This window comes from Betta splendens, chromosome 15, assembly GCF_900634795.4.
Source record: "Betta splendens chromosome 15, fBetSpl5.4, whole genome shotgun sequence".
Lineage (NCBI taxonomy): Eukaryota > Metazoa > Chordata > Actinopteri > Anabantiformes > Osphronemidae > Betta > Betta splendens.
This window is the reverse complement of record NC_040895.2, coordinates 9,943,658-9,967,951: the sequence shown is the minus strand read 5'-3', so window position 1 is coordinate 9,967,951 and position 24,294 is coordinate 9,943,658. Positions and strand designations below refer to the sequence as shown.

At 48.2% G+C, this 24,294-nt stretch overlaps 1 protein-coding gene across 15 annotated transcripts in view; it reads right to left on the bottom strand.

Moving 5' to 3' along the window:
* Window positions 1-3,154: 3,154 nt before the first annotated feature.
* The window catches only part of adgrb3 (adhesion G protein-coupled receptor B3), an 89,354-nt gene continuing 68,214 nt past the window's right edge, over window positions 3,155-24,294 (bottom strand). For 5 of the 15 annotated variants that reach the window (XM_029175226.3, XM_029175227.3, XM_029175236.3 and 2 more), the window contains 15 exons: window positions 19,463-19,589; window positions 18,490-18,593; window positions 18,299-18,401; window positions 13,020-13,170; window positions 11,541-11,610; window positions 11,125-11,191; window positions 10,129-10,232; window positions 9,739-9,837; window positions 9,408-9,579; window positions 9,229-9,324; window positions 8,574-8,613; window positions 6,583-7,256; window positions 6,446-6,481; window positions 5,457-5,561; window positions 3,155-4,250 (listed from right to left, as the gene is read on the bottom strand). In XM_029175226.3, coding sequence (XP_029031059.1) covers window positions 4,002-4,250; window positions 5,457-5,561; window positions 6,446-6,481; window positions 6,583-7,256; window positions 8,574-8,613; window positions 9,229-9,324; window positions 9,408-9,579; window positions 9,739-9,837; window positions 10,129-10,232; window positions 11,125-11,191; window positions 11,541-11,610; window positions 13,020-13,170; window positions 18,299-18,401; window positions 18,490-18,593; window positions 19,463-19,589 — 2,197 coding nt within the window. In that variant the 3' untranslated portion in view covers window positions 3,155-4,001. The remainder of the gene's footprint in view (window positions 4,251-5,456; window positions 5,562-6,445; window positions 6,482-6,582; window positions 7,257-8,573; window positions 8,614-9,228; window positions 9,325-9,407; window positions 9,580-9,738; window positions 9,838-10,128; window positions 10,233-11,124; window positions 11,192-11,540; window positions 11,611-13,019; window positions 13,171-18,298; window positions 18,402-18,489; window positions 18,594-19,462; window positions 19,590-24,294) is intronic. The other 10 variants (XM_029175229.3, XM_029175230.3, XM_029175232.3 and 7 more) reach the window with 8 other exon arrangements.

Here is a 24,294-nt window from a genome sequence, read left to right as displayed (position 1 = left end):
CTTTGTTGCTGTAGTTTTCTGAAATATGTCTCTAACACCAAGATTCTGAGGAAGACCATTTTATACGGCCTTGATCTCTGTATCTACATATTTCACTGCATTCTTGTTCTCTTTGACAACACTATGAGCACAGTGGGTACAGATGCTGTTAAACCGGTGGGGAAGGTGCATCGTGCTTCTCAGTCCTCAGGACCTGCATCCAATGGAACTGACAGCAGCTACATCCGTCCTCTGATTAGCTTATAACTACTTAGCGCTTGCTTCAGTGGATTTACATTACATCCCGTGTGCATGTCCAATTTGAGTTTGTGGCGTTCATACACCTACCTTGTCATAACTATTGTGCGAGCCTGCGTTGAGTGAGGCCATTATGTGATGAGCCATCCCCACCGGCGCTAATAAACTAAATGAGCGTTGAGCCCAAAAACAGGGAGTCCTAGAACCCAAGCAGGGGGGATTGTGTCAGATCAGAGGATTTGTGCTGTTTAGAGTAAAACTTTCCCTGTGATCTCGTCCTGTCTCGTCTCATCTCTTCTTTCCTTCCTGCGTCGGCTTTCTTGGCTCCTGTTACAAGTTTGTTTGGGTACAATGAACACATTTCAGTGAATATATAAATAAATTAGTACTACTCTGCAGTGAGCTACAGTATTATTAGCCGCTGGAAGGCAATGCATAACCAATGACGTTGGTCTGATTATGTTTTCTTAAAAACTTAAAGTGGCTCGATGTTATTTTTTTTATGTACGAGATGCTGTGATCTTCATTTGACTCTTGTGGCTAAGAGGTTGTTAGACTCTCAGACCCTCTGTGATGTAGTGTAAATATAGACGGGACATCATCCTGTTTTCAGATCTCCGTCATCACCAAGACAGCAGAATGTGAAACATGCCTGCTCCTCCCAATTATGGCTCATTTTATATGATTATCCTGAATTACTCAAACTGTAAATCCTATACCTTTATAGGAAGATGAAAGCACTGAGCTCTGGTCCAGGCCTGAGGTCAGAATGGAGCTAATGCTACAGTATGCTACTTTTCTTTTTCTTTGGTGACACAGGTGTGTATGACATGCTACGCTAGAGTCGCCCAGTTACTACTTGCTGCTAAAACTACACTTTGTCAAAGTTCCCAGAGAAAGATCCTGTAAGCCTTCGTTAAAAAATATTAGGGAAATATATTTTGACAGACAGGAGGTCTTTTTATTTAATCTTACTTTTCATCGTGGAGATAACTTTATGTATTTATTAAGTTGGCTCCGAGTATTTCCTCAGGGTTCACACTAGACAGGCCCTCGACAGAGCAGCAGCTTTCCTGCCTTCAGGGAGGACACTGATTGTTGTAGTGTTTCAGCCTGCAGCATGTTGGCGTCTCGACCTGCCGCTCATTCCCAGACAAAGTCCCGTCAGCTTGTCCCAGCTTCAACAAGCACTAAACAGGACAGTACTGTAGACAACACCAGTGCCAATCTAAATTTAATTAAACTGAAATCTCTCTCTCTGTCATTCAATTATCTGAGTAATTCAGACTTCATAGCAAGTGTTTCTGTTTTTCCTATATAGCTTTGCCATTTAAACTAATGAATTGTGGGAAAGACTGATCATTGTTCCGACTCTTATTTGCATATGGTGCAAATTAAAATATAACATTGTACTTCCTTGGGAGTGTGCAATACAGTGAACTGTTCCTGGAGGTGCATTCAATCTCTACAGTCGTACCTTCCAAATTCTTTGGAGACTTTTGAAAAGGGAAGATAATATAAATGTCATGGTAGCACTTTAGTAAACTGCAGCTTCAAGCAGCCCTTTTCATATCACCCTGCTCACGTTGCTGCTCCCACATCTGAAAAGGACTCGATTCACCCAGTTTGACCAGATAAACACACAGTGCTACAAATCTGAATCATATCATATAAGCCCATACACTCTGCTTACAGCCTTCTCTGGATGCTCTCCATTGTGAGGGAGGCTCAGCCATGCATGCAGGTGTTCACAGTTCTAGGGAAAGGACGTGCTGAACAACTGGGAGTTAACTGGGAATCTCTCCAATATTGGATATATTGTACCAAGCGGTGTTATTTGAAAAACGTGGCTGTTCCAGCAGCTGCTTCAGTTCAGACTATTTTTTTCTTGCTTCCTTTTTTGTTTTGCTTTCAAAACATCAATTATGATTTACCACCTTAATGAGCCCTCATACACTTCACCACACAAGCCGATTAGCGCTCTGGATTAATGTATCGCGTTTCATGTTGGGATTATTGATCAATTATTAAATGAAAAGGAGATTTTCAGTGGGAAACGTTTAATCAGAGCCAGTGGTGATATGTTTAAAGGCACTTCCTTCTATTGGACGTTGGAACATTAATTAAAAAAAAAAAAACCTCTGAGGTTTCAGCAGCCACTGCTGTATGTAATTAAGCTGATTATGTCTGGTAGAGTAAATTGAAAAGCACTGTAAAGTCAGACATTAATGTCTAGACGGAGCTCTGCATATAATCAACTTAATTTATGTCGTAAAGATGTCAAAACAACGGCGCTCTCGTTCATAGAAGCCTGTTTATTGCCTCCTTCCGCTTCGTCTCTCCACTTATGGTGCGGGTCCAAGTAAGTGCCACCCCTCGTCCATCTCCTCCTGCTGGGCCGGACCGCTGCTCCCCCGAGAGGCGACAGCCGCTGAGCTCCTCATAACACAGACCACACAAACAAGATTTTCCCTAAGCCCTCGCCCCCCCCCCCCCCCTCCATTTGAGCTCTGTCTGCCTCTGTCTGCACAGGAGAATCTCAGCTGATCTTATCAGGTGAACCTTCTGCCGGCACCAGAAACCCATTAGGACTTTGAATGTTTCCTATCCAAATTCAGAGATCAGATACAGGGATGGATTTATGAGGGGAGTCGGAAAACTCTGCGGCCCTAACCTTCAAAAACAGTGAAAGGCAGGGTTTGAACCGCATAGGGGGAATTACTAACGGGAGATAAAAATCATCACGGGGGGCAGTGTGTGAGGTTCTGGAGAGAACCTCGGACACATCTTGGATTATCCAGTCCGTCCTGAACCAACCTTGAGAGAAGCCTGGAAACGCAGGAAACTCCTCGTCTGAGTTCACACATTCAACTCTGCACGTCACAATCAGCAAAGCACATAAATTTGACACAACCTCTGAAGCAGTACGAACATATTTCCTCTTTTATTTACATTCCTTTTCAAATGTTAACATTTTTCGCTATAACTTTTGATCAGGTTGGCATTTTTTCTCATTAAAATAAATTGGCACAAGTAAAACATATGTAGACAAAAGTTTATTTACACCATACAACATTTTGTTTTTAAATATTTTATACAGGGCTGCAGATGAGAGAGCTTGCTGGGATCCTTCAAGCAGATTCTGCAGTATTAAAGTTGTGAAATATATTATTTATATAAAAGTGAGTATTATCTTTATTGCATTTAAAGCAATGAAGAATGTAGCTTGACAAACATTCATTTTAATATGACAGAAAAAATCCTCTTTGCCTCCCATGTTTTATATTATAAAGTAAAAAGTGTAGTAATGGCCAAACAGACTGTTATAAACTTTTTAAAAACCTGCATAAATATATACATTGTGCTCCCAGGTCCAGTTTTTATGAAATCAAAACTAGACCCGATGAAGCTGGGACGACATGGCATGTCTTTGCTTTGTGAGGTTTCATCTAGAGAGATTACGTTTTTTAGCCAATTCCTCAACAGATAATTTGAAACACATGATGGTAAATATTGTACACCAGGCTGCCCCACACTAAGTACACTAGTGAGAATACAAAAAGTAACACTGATGTTTTTTTCCCTTTTTTCTTTTTTTGTCTCTCTCCAGTCCGTGTATTGTATTGGCACGTAATGTCCCTGCCACGCTCGTATTATCCAGATATGTATGCCAAGGCTGTTAGAAAAGTCTGTTGCTTTGTTCAGTGCAAAATACATCGCTTTCTCCCTCCTTCCTACTTTTGCATTTTCTCCTTCGTCACCCTCTAGACCTCTGTCTGGAAGTCCCCCTCCTGGACGTCTAAGGGTAAGTTGACACACTTTTCCCACTCTGCAGGCGTCATCTCCAGTGAGTCCTTGGTGTCAGATTCTAGTACATTCATAGTGGCGTAATTCTGGTACTCACAGGCTGGATTGTAGCTCTCCCATGGGTTCTTGTTTGGCATTGCCTTGTCCTGTGAACATGGCCAGTGGGGTGTGGTGTTAGTGGCATGAGATCCTCTGCAGCTATACTGCTGTTGGTTTTTTTACAAACAAAAAAAAACAAAAAAACAACACATTTCCAGTGAAGACAGTTCATTGAAAAGGGCTTAACATGAATTCCTACCCATTGCTAATTCAAAATAATGGATTAATGCTGTGGAAAGCATTAAATAACAAAAGAGAATGGCAGTGTATTAAATGTGAACATGCTCATACTATTAACATGGAGTCATAGCAGAAATGTGTTTTCCCCCGGCTCAGACAGTGGACAACATGGGATCTGTGTGTGAGCCATTCATCTGTAAACGCTCGCACTGAAAGTCCCAAAGATGCTGTTGCAAATAAGGCAGAGAGGCTGCTCCCAGTCCGGGAATAGAAAATGGATACTAATGTCTGCAAGCGGCTCTGCAGCAGATTCATTTGGGAAAAAGACAAAAGGGGGAGTGGGGAGTTACTGTAGTTATCATTTTTTACTCAAAAGAACTTGAAGCGGTTGCTAAGCAACGGGCCTCGCGTTGCATTGTGCCACGCGGATGATTGAAATTTGAGTGAAAAAGGATTAATGCCGCTAGAAGCTGACATTGCCTAATTGTGTGGCCGCTTTCGGTGTCGAGCCCGATATCCATTTGTTCTGCTCACACACCGCTGCTCATTGGAGGAAGGAGGAACGCGTCTACAGCTCCAGCAAGATGTGTGAGTCGGACTTTAGATGTGCAGCATCCCCCAAATGGGCCGACCCCCCCCCAACACACACACACACACACACACACACACACACACACACACACACACACACACACACACACACACACACACACACACACACACACACACACACAGTAGGAGAATAGCCAACTTAAGGGGAATACTTGTATAGATGTTGATAGGTTAAAGAATTTGCCATGCATTAATGGAAAAACGATGGGGTTGCTAAGTAGATAAATGCGCATGTAAATAAAAGTGCATTCATGGCCTTGCATTGGAATGGATGCACTCTGTTGCCACAGGATTACCAAAGGTCTTCCTTCCTAAGTCTGGCCTCGTACAGAAACTGCTTAAGTGGGCAGCCGCCTCGCTCACTGCGTATCGGAAGGTTCGCTTCCGCATCAACACTTCAGAACTGGCTCATTTGCACAATCACACACTACGTGTCCTGCGTTGGCTACGTCCCAACACGGTGTTGGGATGAGTCTCTCTTAACTGGCTGACAGCCACCCCCCTGGTTTCCTGTTACTCACCATGCTGCCCATATTTGGTATGTCTCGAAATCGGTCCAGGGTTTGAAATTTCTGATTCAGTTCCTGGAACAGCTCCATGTGTCTTTTCCTGGTGTGCATGACTTTCTGCAATGGCAAGGGTTTTTTCTTTGGTATTGACAGCCAATAATGGAAATGCATCTTCCTCTCCACCCCCTCCAACTCGGATCAATTTGTTAGTGTCATGGTAGTTTACTTATTGGCCAGGTCTGAAACAAATCTACTTCTCTCTGCATATATATAAGCGCCTGCCAAAATAAAGGAAACACCATAATAATTAAAGATGGGGTCGTAGGACACTAAGAGCCTGAACTTTTTTAATTTACAAAGAGCGGCGTGTCTGGATTAAACATTATTCTTCAGTGACAAATTGCCTCATTTAGAAATTTGTTGGTATGAATCAAAGCCTTAAAATCAAAAGTTGGCACCAACCTTGTGTTTTGAGGGCTGGTGTGCTACAACACAATGCGCCCAACAGCAAAGCATCTGCCTGAGGCCTCGAGTTTCCTTTACTTTGAAAGGGTTTACAATATATGTGCAGTAAGGCCGGATTTAACAAAGCAAAGGAAAAGCTAACACCTGCCAAAGGGGGGGTTGGATACGTCTTTGCAAGTCAATAGAATTATCATTAAAAACCAGTGGTAAAATCAGACGTGAAATGTGCAAATGACTTTAAAAGCATACATTTTAAAAATCAACACACAGCTAATGGATGGAGGAGATGGAGGAGGAGAAATGTGGATGAGAACTGTTGCCCTGTTTGTCAGTTGACAGCCTTGCCTTTACCTTAAACTACACATCGTGTCAGTAAATCACGTCGAGTCAAGGCTGCGTGACGCCAATAAGCTTAAGTGGCACAAGAAGTACTAGTAAATCAAATGACAAACACAACTGCAAAAAAAAAGAGGCTGTTCTTAGCGTAAAGAAGCTAGATGCGTGTTGCTTTGGGAGAAATACATGTTCCAACGTACCTCGAAGTCCAGATCGGAATACCGGGATTTTCGTCTCTGCAGAAAAAAAAACAAGCAATGCGACGCGTGTTAGTAGCTCATGATGCGCGCGGCCCGTTTGACGGTGCGGAGGTCGCGCCCCCCCCCCAGCGCTTTACCTCTAAGGAGCTCATAGATATCGTGGACCCCGTCTCGCTCCTCGAGAGCCCCGCGCTCTCCTCCATCTCGGCCAGGAAGTTCTTGACCGCCGTGCGGGGCTCGAAGGGCAGGTTCTGCATGGGCTCCGGGGCGCCCGCGTACTGCTGCTCCAGGCCCACGCTCATGTGCTCCATCCCCGACGGGCTGATGTTGAAGTCGGGGCTCATCTTGTAGTGCATCAGCCTCTCGTGCGGCAGCGTCTCCATGGCGATGTTCATCTTGTCCTCCTTCAGGAGCGTGGGCACGCCGCCCGGCCCCGCCGCCGCCGCCGCCGCCCGGGGCATGACTATGTAGTCCGTCTCCATCATCTGGGCCTGCACGCCGTGGCCGTCCAGGTCGTGGCCGCCCATGTCCTGGTCGCTCTGGCGCATGGCGTCGTCGGTGCACAGGTACACGGTGCGGCGCATGTCGGCGCCGCTGTCGCCCATGCACTGCTCCTTCAGATCGCCCACCCCCATCGGCATGTGCAGCGCCGACGGCTGCTGGATGATCACTTTGGAGATGATGTTGCCAGGCAACGTGGAGTAGTTGAGGCCCTCCGGGGCCTTCTCGTCCTCTTCATCATTGAGAGAAATGCGGGAGAGGGTGCCTGTTATGGTGGCAGCGCGACAAGAGCCCATGTCTTTGTGCAGCGCTGCGGGGCAGAGCCATACACAGATTAGTTGGAATCTCACTGTAATGAAAGCGGAGCCACAGTTTGTCTGAGATTATTTAGCATATGACCACGAGTACAAGAGAATGCAAATCAATATGATTCTCAGAGGGTTTAGCTCCGCAGCGAGAACACACTTCTGATAGGATGAAGTAACAGTAAATATGCAGAGTGTGAGGAAAACAGAGACACGGCAGCGCATACGCGTGTCCCGGAGGACGTAGGAGTAAATAACGTTTCCTTCTTTACTGGTGCTCAATGTGAAGCTCAACAAACGCCAGCGCCTGTGTCCGGCCCCGCGTTTGCCCCAAGAACCAGATTACGAGGACTCGAGCTCACGGCCCGGCGCAGACGCGGCGACGCTCAGGGTCCGAACGCTCCGACGGAGTAATTCCTCGGATCAGCGGAGGTTTGTGCTTTTATTGTGTAGGGTGCCGCGGCAGAATATAATTCCTCTCACTAAACAGCCGACTTGAGGTGCGAGTCCAACAGGCTAATCTGCAAAGAGAGAGATAGAGATTAGAGAGACAGAAGAGCGAGGAAGCTAGGAGAGAGAAGAGAGATAGAGAGAGAGAGGAGAGAGATATATAGCATCTCAACGCATCTTATCGCTCCTATATATCGCTATTCTCTCTCTCTCTCTCTCTCTCTCTCTCTCTCTCTCTCTCTCTCTCTCTCTCTCTCTCTCTCTCTCTCTCTCTCTCTCTCTCTGCAGCTGCTGCTTCAGTCTGGATCCGTCATGATTTATGGATGACACCTGTCTGCGCCGGCTTTTTGCGCGGGCCGTGTCCGTTTAGCGGTACAAGGCTGCTCAGCAGGAGGCAACGCGGGTCAGAGGAGCCCGGCGGCCTCTTAAACAGAGGCCATTCCGCACAGATCCCCTTTAAGACGTGTCCGCATCGTTCTGGAAGGGACGAAGCTCCGGCTTCTCACAAACTACACGCAGGCTCGAATACGTGTTCCCTCTCGTTAACTCGCACAATACAAGCAAAGACAGGAACAATCTGTAAGAACACAGGGATGAGAGGATCTGCGGTCGCGTCCACGTCCACGTTTATTGCAGTCATTAGTGCAGTTACACCAACAAACACAGTGAACGTCCAAAAGCTCCCTTTACTCTGTTTTGTTCTGTGATTAAAGTCAGTGTTTTGGTAACTGTGAAAACCTCCTGTGGGGATTGTCGGCTGTTACATAACCACAGCTATTGTTTGCTTCTTTTTCCTGTCTGGCCCCTTTTTAGACGCTTTACTGTATGTTCACTGAAAGAATCATGTCACAGCGAGAGCGTCTGCTTCGTACCTGATCGGCAGGCGATGTCCACGTCTTTCTCAAAGTCCGTCTGCAGGTAAAAGACATTTAAGCGTTAGTGGCGCTGGAGGCGTCCTCATCTGCTTTAGCAAAGATTAGGATCAGTAAAACGTCTGATTGTCTCCTGAGGCTGTGGAAAAATGCACCGCTGTTCATCAGACTCTACTGTAAGTTGGTGAAACAGCAGCTGGAGAGCATTGCTGCCTGCTGCTGATGACGGGTTCTAATAGCAGATCATTGCTGCTGTATGATGAGATGAAGAGGCTGGTGTCTCGTTTCAAAGGTCAGACGGGGAACAGTCCTCCATTCCCCCGCGAGGGGAAATGAAAGGGGGCGCATGGCAAACGTGGACAGAGTTCAATCAAAGGGGGGAGGAGGGACTGGGTTTACGGAAGAAGAGCAAACGGGACTAATGGCGTTCGTCAGAGGGACGAGTCTCCACCCTGCACGTAATTACAGCTCTGCAGATGTGTAGTGAGGAAAATTATGGGCCTAAAGGAATTAACGCCTGATGTTTTAGAGGCCAGATGATGAAGAAGGTAAATGAAGGTCGGGGAGAAGACGGGGGCGTGTCTTATCAAGAAGCAGCAAACAATGGGCCTGTTGAATCGTAGTGGCTGCAGATACCAGAGGGGACTGGACCTACCATTATCTGAGCGTGTCCATTAGGGAAGGTCCCCGTCGCGTCGCCGCTGATCGGGTCCTGGCAGTTTCGGAGCCGGCACCTGAAGGCGTCCTGGACCTGGACACGGACACGGAGCGAGTGTTCCCGTTAGAGGTGTCAGAGCGAGAGGCGACGCGTGAACCCCCCCGCGGTACACGTACCTCCCTGCGCAGGATGCAGTGCACCATGACGATGACGAAGCCCTGCAGCGAGTCGAAGACGGCGAAGAGGATCTGAAAGAGGATGGAGCGCTTGTCCGTCATGGCGAGCACGGCGGACATCCAGGTGAGAGCCAGCAGGGGGAGGACCACGCAGGAGCTCCACAGGGAGGCCCTGACGGGGGGGTAGAGGAGGGAACAGCCGTTACAGGGCCTTCATGCACTTCACAATACGCATCACAGGTTCCTGTAGATTTGTTGCAGATGCATCGGTTTCCAGACGGACCCCCCCCCCCCCCCCCACACACACACCTTCCCCCCACGGGGCACTTACATGGCGTTGCTGGCCGTGGTCGCCGACAGCGCCGTGGTGGACACCACGCCGCACTTGGCGCACTTGAGGGTCAGCCCCGTGTGCGGCTCGCTCATCTGCCTGCGGGACACGAGAGACGGGCGGCGTCGCCGTGGGCGTTTTTTTTTTTTTTTTTTTTTTTTTAATGACTCTCATCTCGCTCTGATTCTGCCAGTAAAAAAAAAAAAAAACACGGGCGCACGCCGCTCCCGAGGGAGAGCTGACCTCTTTATGTTTACGCCACTAATTTCCTCCTCGGCGCGAGAAAAAGGAGGCCTACAGTGCATCTCCATGCAGTATGTGTGTGAGGAAATGGACGTTATGTATATTTTTGCATGCAGGTGTGAAGGAAGAAGAAAAACGGGTACTAACAAGGACGTGCTGTCATACCCTGCTCGGTGCTTCAGCTTCTTGTCCAGGATGCCGTCTCTGGACACCAGCTTATTGAAAACCAAGATCCCGATCACCATGTTGACCTGTCAGCAGGAAGGCGAGGGTCATTTCCAAACCCCTGTTAAACATGCTCCATTTCCCGGCCTGACATTCCTCACAGGTAGCTGATGATGGATGTTATCGGCGCGAGGCCTTGTCTTTTTGTTTTGCTCCCTCTCTCTCTCCCCTTTCTGAGCGCTGAGCTCTGACCTCCAGCTTCTGTTGCTGGCTCATCTCTGTGACATTTCAGCCGGTGGATGAGGCGCGGGCCTGCACACTCACGCCGGCGCCGCGGCCTCAAGAAAGCGTCCGCCTGACAAGTAACACTTGTCTTCTCAAAGGCACCTTCTCCTATTATTAGCAGCCCCTACAGTAACAGCAAGGCGGAGGCGAATGTACAGCAGCCGGGCAGAAAACCCCTCTGCTAAACGCATCTGGCTGAGATAAAGAGCTCGTCAAGTATTTATAAAGATCCATTTGGAGAAGTTTTTATTTAACAAGCTTGTTGCTGCGAGACGCCCTCTCATGTTACGGCATCAGTACAGTGATGACTGCAGAGGGACGTCTGGAAACCGCGACGCGGCCACTCTTTGCTGCTTTAAAGATGCGCTCATGTGGCTCCGCCGCAGAACGCTGTAAATCTGGGAGATTTACATAATCACACACGTTAGATCGCTTTCTCTGCACAACCGCGTGAACGCGGGGTAATAAAAACACTCCGCTGTATTAGATTGGGAGAAACTCTGAAGCGTTAATATTTTACAACCTCGGAGCCGCGTGAAGCGCCATTATGCTAAATGAAAGGAAACCTGCGACACGGAGAGCCCCGAACTTTGCTCCTCCTGTCGGGAACCTCTAAAGGCAGCACTTCCTTGATAGCGCTCAGCCCCTGGAACCGCAGCGCGGCTTCCGCGCGTCCACCTGACGTCAACGTACCAGAACAACAGCAGCCGCGGGTCCAACGAAGGCGTAGAGGAGCCCACCCTCCAAAGACAGCCAACAGCTGCGGGGGAGAGCAGGGGACATATTTAATGCCCACCAAGGCATTAACATCCAAGTTAATGGTGCACGCCGGCATACAATTGTGTTTTCCTCCATTATCAGGGGAGAAGTGCCATATGCTGTAACTCTATTTCCAAACTTTCACAGGGTGATAAAATGCTAAAGAGATTTTAAGCAGTGTTTATGTGCGTGGCATCCAGCAGGGATACAACTCAGACGGAATTGGGGTCTTGCTGAGCTATTTTGAAATTTGATTGGGTTCATGGGACTTTGTTTATGGCACTGTTTAGGATAAGTAATCCACTGCAGAAGCACTTAATCACGACTCGCGCTGCATAATGAATACTCACTATAAGGGCGTCCCGTAGCCTTTTGTTTTGGTGAATCCCATTGAAACGGCAACCACTAAGGCTGGTAATCCTTGGAAAAAAAGGGGAAAGCACAACAAAACAATCAATAGTGATTCAAACTGCCCCCACTCGGCTTCCGACGGCCCGGTAGAAGCCACTGTGCACGGACACAATCACCCGAGAGCGTGCGATCAGCTATATGCATTTCAATTTTTTGCCCCGCGTTTAATTACGCAGCCGGTGCTCGGACAAAATGGCAGCGGCGGCGGCGGCACAGTCTAGAGAAATCACTTAGTGGGATTTCATCACAGGACGGCAGGAAATTTCACCTCACTTCACACCTTCAATATGAAGGGATTTTGTGCCGTATTGCTCCTCATTATAGATTTGGCGTAATGGATTTGGTTCCCGCTCGCGTGTGCCTGGAATAATAACGCCGGCGCTCTCCGAGCGGCGCGGGCAGGTGCTATTGATGCAATCAGTTTCCTGGAGGCACGAGACGAGGACCCCGCGGCCGCCCGGCGCCGCGCCGCAGCGCCGAGGGGGTACAGAGTGCCGCGCGTTCACAGGCGCGTCATAAATCAGCGCGCAGGCAGCGGTCCACGCACTTCACACGGGCCGAGTTAAGACACAACAGGTACCGTGTGGCGCACTCTGCTGATGAAATCCATTTTTAATGCTGATTGTTATCATTTTAACTCCATCGTATATAAAAACGCACAAACCCCCCTGTGATGCTGACCGTCGTCTGCAGGATCCGACTGCTTCTTTAAAATCTATGTGATCATCCTTTTCTTTTTTTTTTTTTCTTGCAGCAAGCAGTGGCACTGCAATGACTAAGAGAGCCTTGTTTGTTGCTAGGTAACAAGAAGAATGAGTGTGGGCTCTTTCATAATCAAATTGATTTTTTTTCAAAGGAGAGATTTCTAGTTGTGTCTAAGAAAGAAAACGTTGGACGAGGATTCATACTGATATTTACCAAATCAAGTCAAAACTGAAATCTTTTTATTTTATTAGAGATCATTTTCTCCCCATGTTTATTGACACATGTATATATAGTATATGGATGGATGTATTAGCATCATTTCATCATTTTGTGATACTGCACAGTTGCTGAAGCTCATTCAAACATAAATTCTATGTATTTTAGCTTTTCTATCCTCTTGAACTCAATTTCTGAGGGTTTCAGCTCACACAGTACTTATCAGACATAGGATCACTGCTACCTGCTATAAGAGAGCCACACCTGTGTGTCCCCAGCCCCCCCACCCCCAACGCTCGAGGCAGGTCCATTTACTCGGCCCTGTGGGAGCCTGACTCAAGCACAAAAGCACCACAATAAAGAGCAGGACGGGTTAAAGATCCAGCTTCCCCACAGAGAGGACGAGAGCAGTGAATGGGGCACGAGTACAGTTACTGGGAAAGACGCCTTGTGAGAAAATGGCAGCTGTGATGCATGATGGGATGCCGCTTACTCACCCCAGCCCAGGCACAGAAAGCGCTTGCGGATGAGCCGGGTCCGGACCTTTCCTGTCACCGCCATGTAGGACTGCCAGGCCTCGGTGAGGACCCAGCAGAACGACGCCAGGAAGAAGAAGTGCAGGAAGGCCGTGGTCATGATGCACACGCCCTGGTGGGACGAGACACAACGTCGGCGTGAGACCAGGGACGCTCTCCGTTCAGAGCCATTTGGAGGGAAATGTGGCTTGAAAGACAAACTAAGTGCATAACCAACCCCGTCTGAGGCTCACTCAGCCGGAGGAACATTGATTCTATTGCTATTTCTCGAGTTCCTTGCAACACAAACTGCAGTTTCCCCATCTAAACCCTCCACTAAAGAGCCACAATGTGCAGTGAATGAAACAAAGCATGGGCCTGAACTGCAACAGAGGTGGCAGCAGTAGTAAAGATCAGAGCAGAGCAGACACTGAGCCAGCGTAGCATTGCTCTGCACTGGCCCTCATTAGTATGCTGGGGTTCCCACCTGGAGGCATGGGAGCCAAGGTCAAGTGTTTGACAAAGAGGAGGAAACAAACCACAACACTGCTGAAACGACACGCCGGACTCAGCAGACTGAGCTCAGGCCTGACGCCGTAACTGCACCTTTCAGCTTCATCGGCTCGTTCCATGCAGATGTGGACTGTTTAGAGGCGGGAGCTGTGGTAATCTGAGCAGCACTGGAGAGGGAAAGACTGACGTGTATCATCCACGCCACATGGTGAGAGGAAAACTAGACTAAGTCCTGCTGAAACACCCCCTGTAGAGTTAATGGGGTTCACACAAGACAATAATCCTGTATTACCTCATGCATGAGAGGTGAACGATTCCTTTTACCTGCACCCACCAGGGACGTTAATTACATAAATGTGAATTCAGGTAGGATGTGTTCGGGTGCAGTATGTAAATCTCACTGTGCCAGATTATTGTTTTTCATACTTCTATCTTCCAGCTTCAACGCTTTTATTGCAGGATTTTATATTAGACACACTTCATTAAAGGTCCAAGCTCTTCATTTTCTGTAACACTAGTGATTGTGAAGTTTGTGAGGTCAGTTTGTCATGTCCTAATTTCAAACGTAACTGCAGGAATATTTTATGTAACTATTGAAGCATTAGTGGCAACAACAAAAAAACAACTTTTTTTTTGTTTTTATCCATTTCAGATGAGATATAAAGATATAAATTTTGTTGAATAAGCTTTTTCTGATCCCCTTGTATGTGAGCATGCTGCTGTCATGTGTGATTCCTACTGTACTAATCAGTGAGAGGATTCTCATATGAAGGTAAAAACAGCAATTTTAGGAGCTTATTTATCAGGTGAAGGTGACAACGGTTGAATGGTGTACAGCTGCTACCATAGCAGTAGACTTACGTACAAAGCTAATTCTAGTGCTGTCGTTGCTCATGTGCTGTCCAAGGTGCTGAAAATAGAGCCTGCCTTGTTTCCTGGAAACCGGTCATAGGCAGCCATTATGCTTTATAGTTCACTTGGGTACCTATCACGTCCACACTCATTAGTCCTCAGAAACAAGAAGTACAGATTTGAAAAGGCAGAACGGTACATTATGAGGTCATTACGACAGCGGTCTTTGGACGTAGGCAGCCATAGAAAAACGAGGTTGAAACCCCGAGTTCACACTGCCCTTTAGAAAGGCAAATGCCGAGAGATGTTGAGCGCACAGTGTCCGTATCCATGGAAACAGAGGAACCGAAGAAGGGACCACATTAAAACATTGCAGAGCTGATAGACATGAAGGGTAGAGGGTGATGGGGCGTTCTTCAAGACAGCTCAATAATGCTGATTTAAGGTCAGGACAAGCAATCCCAGGAATTTCAGGCCCCGGCCTGACTAAACTCTGACTAAAACCCAAATGCACTCGCACATCATCCTTTATTAAAGTATACATGCAGAAGGTGAGAGCAACGTTTTCCCTCAGAGCTTCACACTTACACACTCATCACTAGTATTCAGGATTCTGTGGTATTACTGGTCAGTGATTGAATGCTAGTTTAATTACATCGCAGGGATCAGGAATTGCCCTGATGTGGTGAAGTTAATAGCCCTGGAGTCCCGCAGAGCTTCTTGTGGCACTACTTTTATGTGAGGCAGGAGCCTGGTTGTTATTCCAGATGAAGCACCCTCCTTATGAATCAAGCAACAAGTGCCCAAGTGCTTCACACAAACAACAAAGCAGCGGCGGCTGCGTGTTGTTGGACCCCACGAACATCCCCATCGCCTCCACAGCCAAAATGTCCATTTCTGTCCTGTATGTGGCTGTACCACACCAACATAACATATTATATAAATGCACACAGTAACAATTCAAAGGCTCCTACTTTCCCTCTGGACCTCAGCATAGATTTCCTATGAGCTCTACTCCTTCATCTTTCCTGTTTAACCTTCAACCTGTGGCCAAGGATAAATGAGTCCCTCCGTCCTGCACCTCTCCATAAGGAAGGTCCATGTGCTAAAATTATACCCAAATATTGTGTGCTGCATGTTAAATATCCAGTGCACACAGGTCTAGCATCCCCTGTTATATAGAGATATCTGATTTTTGATTAGATAAGCTTTCACATGCAGCTTTTTAATAAAAGGGACGCTCATCGATCGATGATGAATCACTTAGACGTCTAATAACCAAAGGTGGAGAAAGTACAGAGAAAGTGTTTTCATTTAACCGTCTGAGTGGGTGACGTTGTTCCACTTTAAACCTCAACAGACCAAATACATTAACGCGCTATCAGACGAGGAGGAACAGGCTCCGTGGCGTCGCGTCACCCAGATTCCGCCCCGGCAGCGTGCGCTTCCCTTTGTCTGCCTCCTTTCCATAAACCAAGATGAGCACAGACAGAGGACAAAGGCAAAGGCAGGCAAAGGCGACTCGCCGACTTCCTGTTCCCAGAGGACACCTCTACAGCAAAGAGATGATTTCTGTTAGACGATGTGCAACTCTGAATCCACAAACACTGGAGCCAATTATATGCACTTCTTACACGAGTTGGAGGAAAAACAAGTGAGGCAGTGTCAGGCAGGATGGCAATTAAAGCCACACAGGGGCTGTGCTTCCTCCTCGTGCTGGCTACCAATCACACCGGCTCCTACAGTACGTCTGATCAAACAAACTCCAGCCAAATATTAGGACGAAAGGAAAAAGCACATTAAGATGAAACAAAAGAATCATAATAAAATTTCTGCAGCGGAAGTTCTGTTCCACGTAGACGGCGGCTCGAGCGGAGCTGGACGGACATTTGACATTTCTTTGCAAATGCAGAGTCTTATTCATATGTAAATGTGTGTGTAGTGTATATGTAGGTATACACAATACTAGTGTGTATATATGGATTTTTGTACTGCATGTGTAAACTATCATTTATTATGTATAGCTGATTTGGTTTCAGGGAATTTAATTAAAGCTTAATGGGGTTTTAGGCAAATTAAGTCTTATTTATTGCTCCTATTTGAATAATTTCCAACAATTAAACAGTTTTTTTTTTTTGCTAAACGTCATTTAAAAAGCACTATTTGTTGTGTGTGCCTACAGCAGCAATATGTGATGTTACTACATTTTACAGGTAAGAGTTTAGGAAATATATTAACGTTTAAAGTTCAGACTAATTGACTTTTGGCGACTCATAAATGAGCTGATCTTGCTTTAATTTGGACTCGGTGATTCAGTCAAGGTAGTTTGTGAAGTCACTCCGCGAGAAGCCGAGGTGACGCGTTCAGTGTGTCGGCGGATTTGGTGAAAACCTCCTAATCCGTCTGCAGATTCCAGAGACAGATATCCCATTAGGAGCATGTCGAGTGTGGATTCCATCCTAAGTGGTGGTTCTCATAATCAAGACAGGAAATGACTGGAGCCTTGATTAAATCTGACAAGGCTTCAAATCAGCTCAGCGTTAAAGATGGCCTGAAGCTTGGTGCGTTCATGGTCTTGGCTACTGTCAGGCAGCCTATGTAACGGCCAGCAAGGAAACACACAGTGATGCGTGGATGCTGCCTTTCATTAGGCCGCGTTCTACATAATGTGAACCAATGCGGTTTGGCCTGAGCTGCTGCAGCTGGTTGCATGGGTTCACAGCGAACGTCTAGTGACATGTGCGAACAGAAGCGGGGTCGGGTCCAGCGTGCGGGGCCGTCTGCTGTCAGATTGCATCATACCTACAACCACACACGCACAACAAGTAGCCATGTTGTGCGTCCTTTATCATCCCAGAGCAGACACATGACGAAAGGCTTTGCATGCGTGTTTGTGCTAAATACTAGGACGGCTCCATGAAAATGATGAGGACCTGGCTGCCAGAAGAGGACAGGGTGGAGGTAGAGTCAGAATATGGCCGCACAATAAAATGTGTGTAATCTGACAATGTGTGCTTGTGCAGCGCTGCCAGATGACTGAGAAGGGGCATCTGTGTGGGCAGCTTGTAAATCCCAGCTCCCGTTTGCCAAAGAGTCTTTTACATTAGCCACTTGTTCAGCGGCCAGCGGCGAGGCCCGGAACAGGAAGTGAGGTCCCCCCTCCGCTTTTACTGGGACCTTCTGCATCCCGCTTCACTGCCTCTGAACCATCGGACAAAGGCCGCTCCCGTGTCCGTCCACTCGTTGCATTGAGAGCTGCTTTTATCCTTCAACCCAACTTCCCAGCCATGCGTTACTGTCACCATTAGAGGACCCTTTGAGCGGCCGCATCACGGTAATGTCATTAGTCTTTGATTGACGGCTGCGCCGCGTCTCCTGGCGAGCAGCACGTCTGAGTCTTCGTCCTAACACACGAACTATTCGGGTTTTTGGACCGCGGCAGTAAAACTAGCATCCGCGCAGCGTTCGCCTTCTTCCTGTCCGTGACTTCTCGCTTTTAGCCGCCATTAAGGGTCATCGCCGTCTCGCCGCCAGCAGACTGGGGTTGTCCCAGCTTCATCAGGACAATGAACCCTCTGAGAGGAGGCAGACGGTTCTGAGCCAATGTCCAGCTGATCTACGTCTGATATGGGACATTAGGACCTTTTATTTTCCATTTGGACAAAAACTGTGTAAAAACCAAGAGGAAATGACTCCAAGCTATAACTGGGCCAACCTCTGCCATAGCTACAGTACAGCAAAGTACTCGTTGGTACTTCAAACTTCAAGTTCACAGCCGCTGTGACCCTTGGATGTTTGCACTGCACCAGGACCTGCCGTTAAACAGTTTCGCATGCAGAGCGACCGCTGGAGCTGCAGTGTAAACTGTAATGGATAAATCTTTAAATGACACTTACCGCATTGTGGGTCTGTGTTTGTCCAACCAGGATCAATATGTTGGAGCAGATTATAGATAAGCAGAAGTTGAGCAGGATGATGGACCGTTCGGAGCGGATGTATCTGTAGGACAGAGGCGAGTCACAGTGCAGTTGGTGACCAGATGTTTATTGGATGATTCAACAAAGTGTGAGTGGAATGCAGCAGTTACCTCCATAGCACAGCATAGATCACTGCCAGTGTGATCAAGGCGAGGCAAGAGAGACCACAGCCAACTATCAATGTCACAGACGGGACCCCTGAGTACTCCATGGTCTGTGAAGGAGACAGAGCAGGGCAAAGTGGTCAGTGGGAGGCTGCATGTGGCTGCATGCAGAACAGTAAATGTTTATTGCCGCTCAGAGCGCAGCGCAGGGAACCAATCAAAGGCAACCGCCGCCGGTCTGAACAGTCAACGGCGGTGGCAGTAATGCACCGTGGGGCTTGAGGTGCACGCGTGGGCACGAGGGCCGCTTGGAAACACGCCCAAGAACTTTTCCATCCATCACAGGTGGAGGCTGAAGAAGTGATGCTGGAAGATGGAGTTGTTGCTTGGTTTGGTCTCCGTCACACGGGGCCTGAGACTCAACTTCTAACATGGCCACCAAAGCTAGTCCTTCAGGCCTGGCTGCATTTCACCCATGTTCAGGCCACAGTGCGAATACTCATACTGTATGTTCTCAATGTTAATTACTGGACGCTCTCAGGAAGTCCCGTTCAATCACAGCAGTCTAATTTCAGCCCTGGAGCTAAAAGGATGCGTTAAACACATTTCACATCCACGATGGGTCAGTGCAGCGAAGAAATAAAAGACATTAAACATGACCATAATATATGTTTGATGGATGAGAACAGGACACACACACGCACACACACACACCACGGCATCAGCATGCACACACCCTCCCAGCGTGTCTAAATCTATGTGCAAACTAGAAAATGTCCCCCACAATCTCCCTGTACCGCTGAATTACTGTTTAACAGGATTAGCACAGCAAAGATTCAATTTCCATTCGCACCAGCGCGAGCAGGCACGCACGCACACGCACGCACGCACGCACACGCGCGCACACATACAGGCAACGTTTCTCTTCTACATTAGCCTATAAAACCCACATTGAATAACAAATCAATAGCCTACTTACTATTTCTCTTGGTTGCTGAGCCAAAATGGCGAAGGTAGACACGCGATCACATAAGCATTTTGTATGGGAGGCATCTGTAAGCACCGTTTTACATCCTTTTGTGGACCAGGCTCCCCAAGAATCGTTCCTGCAATAAGAAGGCAGAGGCAATTAGGAGGCTTTAATTCCAGCGGTGGCACGACTTCGCGCGACTTATCGACATCTCCCCGGCTTTTGTTTGTTTAATTATTTATCTGGATCGAGAGCTACGGAGTCGCGCAGCCTGTTACATTCGGGGGGTGGAATAAAAAAAAAAAAAAAAAAAAAAAGAGGCGAATAGACACACCGACAACGGCTCTTGTGTGGCTACGAGCAGCATTTCAGCTGGAGCAGATAGAGAGGCAGAGACGCGGAGGGGGAGGAGGGGAGGCAGGCGGCGAGGGGGGGGGGGGGGGGGGGGGGGGGGGGGGGGGGGGACGCGCGGAGCTGTCCAAGCAGACCGGTGCTGATTGATTCGCCATAGGCGCGCATAAAGAAGTGATACCAAAACACGGTCGCCGCCGCGTAACGACCACTTGACAGATAAGAGCGTCGCATATTTACCTGTGCGCGATCCGCGATTCCGCCAGAAAACGGAGCGCCTCTGTTTTTCCTCCGACTCTTATCGCGGCTTGCCGTCTTTCCCCTCTCTTTTCGCTTGATTCCCCCCCCCCCTCGGCTGTTTTAATTAGCAGCTCCCGAACGCTTCCTTACGGGGATTCGCACCCTGGAAACGGCGGACAGCATCAGATTGATACTCTGTTCGTCTCCGCCGCCGCGAGAGGGGGAGGCTGATACGGTGAGAACAGAAACGCGCGCTGTCGCAGGATCTGTTTTTCCGCCTGCGAGTCTAAAGATGTGCCCGGAATAAATGATGCGTGTGGATTTTTCCTCAAAATCATTTTTAGCGAAAGTGGCCGCCGCCAACTGCGAAGCATTTTGCAGAAATAAAGGCGCCGCGGCACTAACGACACCCCGCGGAAGCAGCGCAAATGGTTGCAGCCAGTCTCCACTTCACACCGCTAGTAGGTGAAATGAAAGGAGCGTCTCTCTGCCATTTGTCATTCGCCCCCACTCATTTCCAGGCTCCCAAAAAAAAAAAACCCACATCCTCATTGAACACATATCCCCTGTGAAAACTTTATTGACACCGAAAGGGCACAAAGCCGCGTTCTGAGCTCAGGACCGCAGCACATTAACATTCGCGTCACAGCCCCTCCTGTAAAAACACCTGTTGTCCCGCAAAAACACGCCTTTCAGTGTCTTCCCCTGCTCACGCCACGAGGAAGCACGCGAGCTCCACTTTAAGACAATAACGGACATGCCAGCTGTTGATTTGTGTGCCAAGCGGCCTCTGCTGTGCGAGGCAATCCTGCTTTGTCATTTGATCAATATGGCAGCGATATTTATTATTCCTGGAAGGCGATGTGGAGCCTGTTGCAAATTTCCAACCAGTCCCAAAGCACAGCGGTGGGATTTCTCTTCCTCTGGCAGTCAAAAAAATAAATAAATCTCTCCTCATATTACCTTTTGTTTGAGCTTCTTTCTTAATAATACGGGTGTTAGATATGAAAAATGACACTTCATAGACCAGGTTAATACGAAGCCCACGCTCCCTCAGAGTGGAGGCAGTGGGGAGGAAATATTGTAGAATAGACGCAGGTTGAGCCTTGAATCACCTCTTAAATGTCTGGCGACAGAACAGAGGCACGAGTTTTCAAGGATTTTTCGTCTGGCTTCATAAAAAAAAAAAAAGTTTCACAGAGTGACATTTGATGGTGATAAATAAAAGTCAACTCCGTAAGGAGGCTCTCAAACGCCCCCCTGCAGTAAATGTACTGTAACACGACGGAGCCTCTCTCTGAATAAGACAGGCGCTCCGGAAGCTCGGTCGCTGACTTGTGATAGCGCCGTAACATTAAAAACGTCCTAACACGCATGACTGTGAAGTATCTTTCAGCTCAACGCCGGCTGAGTGACGACATTTGGCCGAAGGTGAAGCTTAACCCGCAGCTCAAGAACTGGGAGGCAGCGCTAATGTAAAGCGGGTGAGAGCACATGTCAGACTGGGTTTTTACGGCCGCACCTGCCCTCGAAGCGGGAGGCTGTTCATCACTTGTGGCCGACTGTCCTGCAGAGACTGGGGCTGGATCCAAACGTTCCGCCCGGGCCGCGCAGAGGCGCCCGCGTTTTTACCATTCCAACAAAGGCCGCGCTGGAAAAGCGACAGGCGCGCGCAGCCTGCGATGGCGCGGGCTACAGGAATCCCCGCAGGACGGCGAAGCCGCCGTCTGACCGTCAACAGACGCCCGTCACGCCGCCAGCGCGCTCCTCCTCGTGCGCGACGGCTCCGCTCCTTCATAAGTCTGGGATGAATCCACTCCTCCCCCGGTGAGAAGTCAATCCTGCGCATGATGCGCTTCTAACTTTTGACTTGCTAGATGTTTGCGTCTCCTTCGCGCCAGAGGGAGACGCTGACAGGAGGACATCCCTGACTGGGTTTGATGCGTCGTCGGACCTCGTTGGGCCGGTTGGACCCCAGAATGTCCATAAGAGAGAATGTTGAGCACAACCAGACGTTCATGTCATCCCTTTGTTGACCCCCCCCTCTTCGCTGTGACGCACTGACAACTTTGTATTAAAACTTTGAGGACTGGAATTCGACGTTTGAGCTTTAATTCGCTTCACTTTTAGCACATTCATGTGTCAGGGTGTGAGATAGTTGACAGTAGATTGGCATAAAGCGTCAGCAAAGTTTTAGAAACATTCAGTATTTAAACCGTCTTCTGTGCCTCGATGGAATAAAGTCAGACAGTTGCTCTAAAGCCCAATTAGGTTTGTGTCCTCTGCTCAACTTTGACTGATCTAATTTCTCTGACTCATTTGACTAAACCCATAACTGATCCGAGCATCCCAGCAGCTCACTCTGCATTAAAGACGTGGAGCTCTGACGTACACAAATGGCCGAGCTCGAAATATCCCAGGAAAGACGCACTTTTTGCCCCTCTCTCTGTTGTTTTCGTACATTAAGTCGTTTCAGACAGCTTTGCTCGCTGTGCATTTTCCCAGAGATGGAGGATGACTGTAAAAAAAAAAAAAACAACTCTTTAAATGCTGTGCACGCCCACATTAGATCCGCCAGACACTGAACCGGGGCTTAAAGAGTGCCTCGGGCGATGCACTTTAGGCGAATTTATAGAGTCTTGAAAGACTGACACGGAATGACAGGCAGAAAAAGGGCGGAGGCGGCGCTGGAGAATTATTCCATCCATCTCGGATCTGTCAGAAAAAAGAGCAATTTATGTCAGCGTGCGGGCCAAACTGCGCGTGTTAAGTGAAGTGAAGAAGGAGGAAAAAAAAGATGTGTTTATTTAGTAAATTCTAAGAATGCGCATTAATCGTTGTTGGTGCAGACGCGCTAATGGAGGCAGACGCGCGGACGCACCTGCTCCTCGGGTTTGTTGGGACGTGATTAACTCCACAGGTGCGACGCGTGGCGCCGCTAATGCCACGCTGCCTGACGTCACGCCGGCCTTTTAATCACACTGTCAGATTAATGGCGAAGCACTAACAGTAGGTCTTTTGCGAGTCTCATTTATGACAACAAAGTCCAGTGAGTCAGAGCCGCTGATTTCCTCCTGGGATGAGTCACCGCCGCACCGCCGCGCCGCCGCGCGTGCCGCGGGGTGACGCGCGCCTCACCCCTCGGCTCACCCCGAGCGTCTCTCGGCCCCCGTCACACCCCCCGCTGCCCGCTAATGCCCGGTTAGCGTCCTCACCCGCCCGTCACCCGTCCGCGCCGGAGCCGAGCTTAGAATTAAAGTAAACATCGCCCACGTCGCCGCTTCCTCCGCCCGCCACCGCCCACTTACACTCCACGGGCTCCGTGGGGCCGAGCGCAAAGGACCGGGCCTTAACTCGGTTATCGGCCCCGCATCTGCGGCACTGACAGTTTCCATTCAGAACCAACCAATAAACAAGACGAATCTCCCCACGCGTGGATCTGATTACGTGAGTCTGTGGAGCGAACAGGTGTTTTAGAGGGTTGGTGATGTGACAACTGCTGATCTCAGATATGGAACTGATGGAAACCACCGGAGAGAAAAAACATGATCTGGAGTCAGACTGAACTTTGACTGACGGATAAAACAACCAACAATGGTCACAAAACTGAATCCTAGTAGAAAGAGTTAAAGTTTATACCATTAACTCCTTGTTTCCGCCGACTTGTCGCCTGGCGTTATACATGAAACCAGGTCAGGCATGATCACAAACGCAGGCTCTGCATTTCAGGTTGACTCGGTCCAGTGGATGTTAGATTTCTGACTCAAAGGGACAAACGTGTTGAGTGGAGACGCTTCAGACTAAACTAGGACATGAGTGATGGAAAACCCATGCAACAGACACGTCTCCCGGTCTGGAGTGTTTAGTGCGACCCGTTTGGCACAAGCCCAGAAGCTCCAGATGTTTGAGGAACCTGAAGCTGCGGCGGCTGCTTTTCACATCTTGACACGTGAATTATTAATAAGCTGTGGGCGCACAGGACGCGTGTGTGGTAATGTTATGGCGCAGCATGTTCAGTATCAGCGGCTGTAAAACTGGTTAAAGCTGCAGCACTTTGTCAAAATTCATATGAGCTTAGAAACATCTTATTGCTGGAAAGTGCTGGAACCTGCTTGTAAAGTCATACAGAGGTTTATTATTATTATTATCATCATCATCATATGGAGATTTGGTTCAATATCTAGGTTAATGAATCCTCCCAAACACTGGCTGTTAATGGATCCCAGTTAGTCAGTCTGGGTCTGTACTGG